At 53.6% G+C, this 10,402-nt stretch overlaps 1 protein-coding gene across 7 annotated transcripts; it reads right to left on the minus strand.

The window, feature by feature from the left end:
• Positions 1 to 87: 87 nt before the first annotated feature.
• On the minus strand, positions 88 to 7,869 carry ZNF672 (zinc finger protein 672). Of its 7 annotated transcripts, none has more exons than XM_032395806.1 (3): positions 7,489 to 7,869; positions 3,829 to 4,766; positions 88 to 2,429 (listed from the first exon to the last, which is right to left on the minus strand). In XM_032395806.1, exon 3 carries the CDS (start codon positions 2,321 to 2,323, stop codon positions 947 to 949), a length of 1,377 nt encoding a protein of 458 aa, XP_032251697.1. In that variant the 5' UTR covers positions 2,324 to 2,429; positions 3,829 to 4,766; positions 7,489 to 7,869; the 3' UTR covers positions 88 to 946. The 7 variants fall into 7 exon arrangements, with proteins under 7 accessions (XP_032251697.1, XP_032251694.1, XP_032251696.1 ...); XM_032395803.1 differs by having other exon boundaries at positions 3,829 to 5,581; XM_032395805.1 differs by having other exon boundaries at positions 6,998 to 7,869.
• Between the last annotated feature and the right edge of the window lie 2,533 nt (positions 7,870 to 10,402).

A 10,402-nucleotide genomic window follows, 5' to 3' on the forward strand; every position in this document is an offset into this window, starting at 1 on the left:
GCTTTATTTCACCAGTCATAAGCAAAAAAATCGCTGGCCAATTTCAGATTTTCTGCCCTGCACTGTTGACTCTGTGGAGCTCCATTTCCTCATGGCTCCAAGCTTGATTTGGAAATAACATTCTGATGCTCCACTTGGCAATACTCTGCTTTATAGACCCCATGTGGTCTCAGTCTAGGTCCCGAAGTTAATGCCCCCCCCCCCCCGCCCCAACTGGAGAATATTGCCCTGAGAGGCACTTTGATCTGGGCACCATCAGGTCTGTCCATGGGACAGGTGGGTGCTTTGCTGAGGGCTCCTGCCCAGCTTCACTCTGGGTGGGCCTTCCCTGCCAGGGAGCAGGCCGGTTGCTTCTGGCATGATGTCTTTCACTGAAATGAGCTGTCCCATGATCTCTCTGCCTACAAATTTCCCAATATCCCTGAGCCCAGGGAGAAAGCAGCAGAGACTCCAGTAGAACCAAGGGGCAAGAAGACCACAGGCGGCTGGTTGTCCCTGTGGCCACATCTGTGATCATTACCTGAAGATGCAGGACAACCAAAGTACGCGGGAAGGAGAGCTAGAGGAGACTCAGGTTGGAAAGGGGGATGGGACGAGAGAAGATAGAACACAGGTCGGAAAACAGGAGAACCTCTGAGGGCACAGCAGCAGCAAGGGGCACACACCAACACCTGGGCTCTCCTCCCTGTCTAGGGGTCTCCCTGACTCCCTGCACCGACACCCCAGGGGGAGGGCAGGGAGGACGGCGGACAGGAAGAGCTGACCAGGGCAGGAGATGTAGGGGCGCGGCAGCAGTCCAGGTGACGGGCTACCGTCGGAGATGTGGAAAGGCGACCGACAGCCACGCTGTCCACACGGACCTCCGTCCGCGAGGTGCCCGCCATCCCCGGGCAGCGTATCCGTACTTGCCTAGCCCGCTACAGACAAGCTGCTCGGCAAGTGTCCCTCAACTAGGACACAGAGAGTCCGGCTTCTCCCGTCCTGCCTGCCCAGCAAAGATGAGCGCAGCCCCCGCCGTGGCCTGGGCGGCCTGGGCGGCGGCCCGAGCACGCGTGTGCGCCCGCTGGTGCTGCGACAGCGAGCGGCTGTGGCTGAAGCACTTGCCACACTCGGCGCACTGCGCCGGCCGCTCGCCCAGGTGAGTCTTGCGGTGCAGCGCCAGCTTGGAGCCCACGCCGAAGGCCTTGCCGCACTCGGGGCACTTGTGGGGCTTGAGCCCGGCGTGGTTGCGCCGGTGCACGTTGAGGTTGGACACGCACGTGAAGCGGCGGCCGCACAGCTCGCAGCGGTAGGGCTTCTCGCCCGTGTGCGTGCGCCGGTGCTTGGTGAGGTCGGAGCGGTCGCTGAAGCGGCGGCCGCACTCGGCGCACGGGAAGGGCCTCTCGCCGGTGTGAATGCGCTGGTGCACCACCAGGTCGGAGCGCTGCCCGAAGCCCTTGCCACACGTGGCGCACGCGTGCGGCCGCGCTCCCTGGTGGCTGCGCCGGTGGCGGAGCAGGGTGGAACTCTCGCTGAAGCGGCGGCCGCAGTCCCCGCACGCATAGGGCTTCTCGCCCGTGTGCGTCCGCTGGTGGCGCACCAGCGTGGCGCTCTCCAGGAAGCCCTTTCCGCACTGCGGGCACTTGAAAGGCTTCTCACCCGAGTGCGTCTGCAGGTGTCGTGTCAGCGTGGAGCTCTTGCCGAAGCTCTTCCCGCACACGCCGCACTGGTGCGTACCCGGAGCGCGGGGCTGAGCAGCGGCGGCGTCAGCGGGGCTCCGGGCCGCGTGCACGCGTGCGTGGCTCCGCAGGCCTGCGTCGCTGCGGAAGGCCCGCGGGCACTGTGCGCAGCGGTGCGGCGGCTCGCGGGCCGGGAGGGCGGTCCCCCACCGGTGCGCCCGCGCCTGGTGGAAGCGCAGCGCGCTCTGGCGGAAGGCGCGGGCGCACAGCGGGCAGCGGCGGGGCCGCTCGGGCGGGTGCCGGCGGCGGCGGTGCAGCAGCAGGGCCGAGAGGTGCGGGAAGCTGCGGCCGCACGCGCGGCAGGGGCAGGGGCGGCTGCGCGGCCGGTGCGCGCTCTGGTGCAGGTCCAGGCGGCCGCTGTGGCGGAAGCTCTGGCCGCACTCGCTGCAGATGTAGAGCGTCTGGCCCGCGTGGGCGCGTCGGTGCGCGCGGAGGTCGGCGGCCAGGGCGTAGCGCTCGCCGCAGTCCAGGCAGCGGTAGCGGCTGTCGCCGCCGTGGGCGCGCTCGTGGCGCAGCAGCACCGAACTGTAGCGGAAGCTCTTGCCACACTCAGCGCACACGTAAGGCCTTCCCGCCGCCGCCGCCGCCTCTGACGCGGCGAGCATGGTGAGGGCTAGGCAGGCGGGCGCTCGGGATCCAGGCTGGGGGGTGCCGCTCCCGCGCCGGGCTCTGCCGCCTCAAGCTGCGCGTTGTTCTCAGTTTTCCGCAGGCCTACAAAGGGAGCAGCAGAGGGAAGAAGGGGAGGCCTGGAAAACGGGTCTGCAGCTTCCAGGTTCCTTCTTTTGTGGGGGGGCTCTGCAGCTTCTTCTGGAGTGGGCTGCAGCCAGGTTCACCCTTCACCCTGAGCCCTACAGGGAGAAGGTCACCCTTCACCCTGAGCCCGACGGTAATGGCTGCAACAGCTACACCTTGGGCAATGGAGAGGCAAGCACAGGGTCCCTGTTTCTTGTAACCCCCCCAGCTAGGCCATTTCCTGGATTCCATTCTCCAAGAGGAGGCAAAGCCATAAACTCCTAGAAATATTGGCCGGGGGGGGGGGGGGGGGGGTCCTCGTGCCACCAGGAAGGGCAGGAGGGATTCAGAGAGGGAGTTTGCTTCCAAAACTCTGCTTGGCAGGGGATGAGGAGTACCCAGCCTGTTTTCTGTCCTTAGATCAGAGGTCTTGGCCTGGAGATGCACTAGGCAACACCCAGGAGGGATGGACAATGAGAAGTCCCCCAGGGCCTAAACCACATCAACACCTTCCTCTGAGGCCCTGGTTTCCTAAGTCACCAACGTGAACCCAGCCAGATCTGAGCTGGAAGGACAAGGAGGGCAATGGGATGAAGCATAAACCTGAACAGAAGCAGCAGTCTGGGCGAAAGTCTCAGAAAGGGCTGGGGCCTGGGCAAGGGAGGGTTATCTAAGAGACCCCAAAGTATTGCACCTTGGCTTTGGACAATACCTGATAATCACTCCGCACCAGTACACAGCCTCAAAGTTCCCTGGCCTAGCCTTGAGAAAGCAATTCAGGACCCAGGAAAGGGGCAAAAAGGAACATGAACAATCCACAAAGAATAATATTAAAAGTTAATGGCATTATCCTTAGAAGTGCTTTTAACATTTTCAGGAAACCTGCGGAGAAGGAAGAAGCATTCCTTCCTAATTCTCAGGTCATCCAAGTTCTTTGCAAATATTCTGCAGACTTTTCTCATTGCCCTATCTCCAGGGATCTGAGAACCCAGAGTAGTAGAGAAGCCCCTTTATGGGAATGGGATCTGATCTGCTATCCTCTTTATCTCAAATGTTATCCCTGAATCCTCTTGACAAGTTGGTCCAGGTAAGGGTCTGGGAGCAGGATCAGCCTTTCTGTATAGAACCTCCTGTGGGCCTCATCACTGACTACTCTCCTCAAGGCTAATGGACTGGTCCCAGCTAAATTCAGTGGAGATTAGATATAGTTGCTAAGAGTTATAGGCTGTGTCACTCAACAGGTCAGGGAGAGGGAGCAAACAGAATGGTCAGCAGTAGTTTTCTTATTGGTAGATGGAAACATCATAAATACCCAGAGCTCTGGTTAAAACACCCCATAAATGGGATCCATTGAAAAAAAGCCTTGAAAGCCACAAACCTTCAGGGGTGGGCTCTGGAGTTTTGCTCCTCTCCACACTGGGCAGGAGTGGCCAATACAGGATGTTCTCTTCTCATGCCTTTGGAGCAGGATGTTCTGTGCCCTGCAGGGATGAAGTGAGAGGGATACACGAATTTACATTGAGCAAAGGGGACAGAGGCAGGGAGAGAAAGAAGAGGGGAGTATTTTCTGGAGGAGGGTATTGTTTTAATGGACATTTTCAAATATGAAAAACTAAAGAATAATATCACAAATCACTCCCTCACCTTTAGCATCTATCTACATTTTGCTATTCTGTTTCATCTATCACACTCCTCTCCCACACACTTTCTCTTTCTCCTTTTTTTTTTGGTCTTCAGTATTTTAAATCCCAGACATCTCATTCACAGAGAATGAGTTTAAGCAAAAGCTGCAAGCAGGGGCAGGAGCCCCTCTGCAGACCTGAAAGCAGTCTTTAGAGAGAATCTCTCAGTTCTTCCAGAGGGAACTTTCAGCTCAGATACTTGGGCTGTCTATTCTGGGTTGTCAGTTCAAAAGAATGTTTGCTCTCATGTGAGTCAAACCTTCCCTCAGGACTCAATGTTTGATCCAAATGCCAAAGAGAGCAATGCACATGCTGGTGAGGGTTCCACCTCACGTGAGGGACTCCAGGGACCATGGCACCTCTTAGGCCAGGTTTCTGGGAACCCACCCCTTGCCTCCCAGGGCACAGGCCCAAGGAAGGTGAGACAAATGCACAAACACAAACATGCATACGTAAATGGCATATAAGCAAAGATACAATTTCTCCCCATTACAGATGTGGTGAGACAGACCCTGATCTAGGGGGCAGGTTTGGTAACTGAGTGCCAGAGTACACCCCTCAAGTCTCTCTTCTGCACCTCACCGCATGCTGGAGTTTGCCCTGGAAGCATAGGGGTCTATGCCTGGGAGGAAATCTGAAAGAAAAAAAATAATAAAATATTACTGTAAAAAAAAAAAAAAAGGAATAATTTCTAGACTATCCTAACCACTTTCCCAATTGAGAGTTTTCAAGTTGTTATACTACCAAGTTCATTTTAAGTAAAAAAGTAAGTACAGGAGGAAAAAAAAAATAAGTACAGGAGGGCTTGGAAAGAGGGAAGGAGGTAATTATGTGTGAGTTGGTGAAAAGTCTTAATCATTCAATACTTTAAAATATTTTAGAAAAAAATAGTACTTTTCAAGCATTTAATACTTACAAATATTTACAAATACTATATATGTAATTAAAAACAGGTACTAAGTAAGATAAGCTAATGAAAAATTAACATTCATAATTGATTAAAAATAAACTTCTGAGTTTTATATATCACTTTATTTTTGTTTCTTAATAAAGATATTGCAGGTATTTCATACCACATCTAACCATATCTAACATATTACAGATCAAGAGTATGGTAATTGATCAGGATTTAGTACATTAACTAACAATCTAACATGAGAGCGGTTTAGTTCTTTTTCTTCTGAGTTGTGTCCTTCAGTTAGTACAAAGATTTTCTTCCCTGGTTATCTGTTCTGCCAGGCCAGTACTTCTGGGGCAGGATGAAGAGACAAGTGATCATCGTGCAATTCCTCCATCGTGAAGCCAGAGCTGGGTAAAAGTGGTGCAGGAGTGGGGCTGAGGGCTGTCCCAGATGCACTGTGCACGACAGTGGCCCTGAGTCATACGTGACTGAGCGCTTGACATGTGGCTGGTCCAAACTGAGGTATGCTGGAAGGGTCAAATACACTCCTAATTTCAAAGATTTAGTATGAAAAAAAGAACGCAAAACATCTCATTAATAATGTTTAATGTTGATTATATGTTGAAATGGTAGTATTTTGGATATATTGCGTTAAATGAAATGTATTATTCAAATTAATTGCCTACTTTGGGGCCTTTCCATTTATAGTTCCACCTGTAAAGTCCCTTCCCCTCTTCTTTCGGGGCTCTGCTCCAATAACCCCCTCCTCAGAGAAGCTCTGCTGAGCACCTTCCCACCCCACAGCCCCATCCCCTTACTTGGCTTTATTCTGAATAATCAATGGAAGTAACAGGGAATAGTAGTCCCATCCATTCTAGGAAGGCTTCAGCCCCTTTTCTAGGTAAGGATGGAGTGTGGAATCTAGAACACCAGAATGGCTACTCCTGACCTAACAGAAACAAGATCCAGTACTTCAAAAGAAGTTGCCCGTTTCAGCTTCAGAGCTAGGCTGGCATGTGTAAAGAACTGCTGGAAATAGGAATGACAGCTGCTTTCCATCCCAGATGCCCAAGCCTGATCATGATCCAAGTACACTCTTTTGGAAGTTTCGCCTTCACAAAGATTTTCCTGTGAACTGGGAAGTGTGGAGAAGATAGGGATGTTGGCAGGGAGAGAACATATGTAGTAGGATAGTTTATTCTCTATGTTCCTTTGACACATGGGCAAAACTGCAACCCAAAGGGGGCAGAGCACCCCAGAACTGGGATGTGGGAAGGGACAACACATGGTGTTTTGCACCTTCCCTGGGCCTAGCAAGACGCTGGGCACACAGAGGGCACTCAATGCTTTTTAAAAATGATGTATTAATCTGGAATACAATTCTTTCAAATGTTAGGTTACTGGAGGAGGAGGCCCCTCTCTCCAGTCATCTTATCCTCCATAGCTTTATCTACTGCATCTACTGCAAATACTCTGCTTTGGTTTATTGAAATGGAACTGTAACATCCGCACGGGAAGCACGGAGGCAAGTGTCCAAATTCTGGTTCTTCCGTTACTAGCTGTGTGACCTTGGACAGGGGACGTCAGGTATCTGGCACTCCTGCCTGGGAAAACTCAGTAAAGGAAGCTATTACGACGTTTCATATGAAAAGAAGGTCAGAATATGTGTAAGTCTGAGAACTGTGGTTGCTGAGTCTTTAGGTTTTACCCTCTTCAGGACAGTTCCTCTGAAGAGGGATCCCGAATACAGGGTCTGACTCCTACCTCTACCTTAAGGATCCTAAACGTTCTGCAAAATTTTTAAGTCCTTCCCCGACCCCCAAAGAACCCTTCTTCACATGATTAGAGCGGCGTGGGCATTCTGTAGCCCCACGCCACACCCCGGGAGCTCCCGGAGTAATCAGGGAGCCTGGTTACTCGGTTTAAGGCTTGTTACCTGGTACTGAACGGGAAAGGGCGCACACCTGAGTAGGTCGCAGCGCAGCCAATCCCGGGCGCCTCAGTCAACTGTCGTCACGAGTTGCTAGGCAGATTCTCCTTGGGCGCAACTTCCCACCCGCGGTCCCACCCCAGCTCCTCGCCCTTGGCGCCAGCACACCAAAAACGTGGTGAGCAGTCGGGGCCGATTAACGCCGACGGAGCCTGACGCTGCCCTTTTTAAGCCGTCTGAGCCCGGCGATGTCTGCGTCGTGGGGCCGCCGGCCCCGAAGGTCACCGGGGGAAGCCGGGGGAGGACAGGCAGAGGGCAAGGCCCGGGAGGAGCAGGCCGCCCGGCGGCCGCGAGCGTGAACCGACCAATCGCACGTTCCGCCGTGCCTCCGCGTCACTTGTCGCCGGGGCGGCGCTCCCGACAGCGGCAGACGCTAGCCGCCAGGAGCGGAGGGGAGAAGACGGGCGACAGTTGGGGATCGCTGCCCCGCGCCAACCTTGCCCTCCCAGCCCTCAGTCCCCTCACCGGTCGCCGACTGGCTCCTTGTACGCCGCGCGGTTCCCACTCAGCTGGCTCGCCGACCCCCGCCTCCCGGACTTCGGGACTAGGGCGTTGAAGGGAGGAAGGGGCTGGCGGAGCGCGCGGCCGCCGAGTGGGGGGAGCTGGGAGGCGCCTCGGGATAGGGAGTCCCGCTGCAGGCCCGCTCTCCCCGGCTGGCCAGTGGTCGGCCTCCTGCGGGCCGCGTCACCGGTTGCTGGGATGACTAGACGGCGTCGTAACTGCCCCCGACTGTTCAGCGCCGCCAGCCCCGGCCCGAAACGCGGCGAGGGGGCAGGGCTAGCCCTGGGAGCCAGGAACCGCCTCCGGCTCTGGCAAGGCTCCGCCTTCTTCCCGTGCTGAACCCGTCTCTGCCTTCTCTTTGGTCCGCCGCCCGCCCCCGGCCGGTCCCGCCCAATCAGGGGAAAGGGCGCTGCGCTCGGTCTCAGGAGGCTGTGGCGGAGTTCCGCGTGCCCGGCGTAGTCGTCCCGCTGCGCGCGCGCGCCCGCGGGGACGCGGACGCGAGTTCTCGCCGCCGCTGCCGCCGCCTCCCGGCTAACGGGGTCCTGGCGTGGAGCGACCGCGGGGGCCACCCTCCCAAATCGTCCCAGCAGTAAGTTAGTGAGGCCACACTTGGGACCCAATACCGCGCTTAATCCTCCCCACAGCTCTGCCAAGGAGGTTCTCGCAAATGAATGACCTCTCAAATAAATGGCGCGCTGCCAGGGTTGGGGATGCTCCTGGTCTGCTTTCCAGCAGCTTCTTCAAGAGCTGCTAGGCAGAGCTCCTTGTCCAAACGTTGAGACTTCGGTGTCTTCCACTGAGAGGTGGAAGTGCAGTTGGGAGCATAACAGCCCCTTCTTCAAGGCTGCGGATCACCCAGAACAGACTCTCAAGGATGGCTCTCAGGATCATTCTTCACCTGCTCTGATCTTCCTTTGGAGAACACTTAGTACCGCTCATCCTGCTACACATCCAGAGCTTCTGTCCCTCTGCTCTGCTCAGGAGCCCCTTGAATCACTGTGCATTTAGACTCCTCATGCCCTAGCCCCTGGTTCAGCCTGGAATGCTCTTCTGCGTTTAATTCCAACCATTCTTAAAAGTTTAGTCAAATGCCATCTCCATTAACCTATGCTGGAATGCCGCTTTCCACCCTCAGTCGTGGGTGTGCATCCATGCACACAACCTCTGCGTGTTGGTATAGTCCGATGGCGGCTGCCACCTCTGCAGTAAAAGGACAGGCCTTGTCTTACTCGTAAGCGGTGCCCCGAAGCCGGAGCACTGCACATCACAGCTGCTCAATGAGTGTTTGCTGACTCACACGTGACAGTATTGTGTAGGGAGTACAGGGATGGAAGCAGCCGGCAAGGAAGCAAAAAACGGACACAGGATGCAGGCCTGGGGTTGATGAGGGCCTGAACCAGGAAGGGGTGGAGGTGGGAGAGGTAGAAAAGGAAAATGTGCTTACTGCAAAGTGCCGTATGCAGATAAGGTAATGTTATGCAGAAGGTGACTAGTTAAGAATAATTACAAAGCCTTTCAGGCCTGAGAAACGGATTAATTAGGACATTTCCTGGACTCACTGTTCAGCACTGATGACATGTGTTTACGGGACACTGACACAGTTGGCCAATTTCGAGGAGTGACTGGGATAGTGGTAAATACATTACATAATCGAAGGGGCTGGGGATATTTAACCTGCAAAAGAGAAACATGTTCATGACTGTACACAGAATTTGACAAACTGTCATATGAAAGAGGTCTGGATTAGACACCTTTCTTTTGTGTAGCTACAGAGGAAAGAACTCAAGGGAGAGAAAATGCAGGGGGGTGGATTTTTCTTTCCTGTGGGAGTCATGACAGAGGGGGATAACAATCAGAACAGGAATACTGAGTTTAGTGAAAGAAAGAAGGTCAAGATGAAGTTATGTGCATATCTGTCAACTTGAAAATATCTGACCCAGATGGTTGCCTTTCAGTACAAAATTTGTTGTCCTTACAGGCCACAAGAAGCATAAGACACCGTCTGTATTTACAATCATTTATTTTTTTTAAATTTTATTTTATTATGTTAGTCAGCATATAGTACATCATTAGTTTTTGATGTAGTGTTCCATGATTCATTGTTTGTGTATAACACCCAGTGCTCCATGCAGTACGTGCCCTCTTTAATACCCATCACTGGGCTAACAAATCCCCCCTCCCCCCTAAAACCCTCAGTTTGTTTCTCAGAGTCCATCGTCTTTCATGGTCCGTCTCCCCCTCCGATTTTCCCCCCTTCATTTTTCCTTCCTTCTCCTAATGTCCTCCATGCTATTCCTTATGTTCCACAAATAAGTGAAACCATATGATCATTGACTTTCTCTGCTTGACTTATTTCACTTAGCATAATCTCCCCCAGTCCCATCCATGTGGATGTAAAAGTTGGGTATTCATCCTTTCTGATGGCTGAGTAATATTCCATTGTATATATGGACCACATCTTCTTTATCCATTCATCTCTTGAAGGGCATCTCGGCTCTTTCCATAGTTTGGCTATTGCGGACATTGCCGCTATGAACACTGGGGTGCATATGGCCCTTTTAAAAAAAGATTTATTTATTTGAGAGAGAGAGAGAGCGCACCTGTAGAGGGAGAGAATCCCAAGCACACTCTGCCTTGAACACAGAGCCTAACATGGGGCTCGATACCAGACCCCTGAGATCACGACCTGAGCTGAAACCAAGACTGAGCCACACAGGTACCCCAAGACAGGGTGAGGTTTTGGATCCCATGTGAGGAAATGGTCAGTGCCCAATGCTTGCATAAGTCCAGTAATGCCATGGCAACATCAGTCCATTGGGTTTGACCAGAGGACACTGTTAGTGGTTTAAGAGAGAGACAGAAAAGGGGAGTAAAAGTA

Source organism: Phoca vitulina, unplaced genomic scaffold, assembly GCF_004348235.1.
Source record: "Phoca vitulina isolate PV1807 unplaced genomic scaffold, GSC_HSeal_1.0 scaffold87, whole genome shotgun sequence".
Classification (NCBI taxonomy): domain Eukaryota; kingdom Metazoa; phylum Chordata; class Mammalia; order Carnivora; family Phocidae; genus Phoca; species Phoca vitulina.

Excerpts from the sequence above, each read along its gene's own strand:
- ZNF672 (XM_032395806.1), bottom strand. The coding sequence starts at position 2,323 with ATGCTCGCCGCGTCAGAGGCGGCGGCGGCGGCGGGAAGGCCTTACGTG.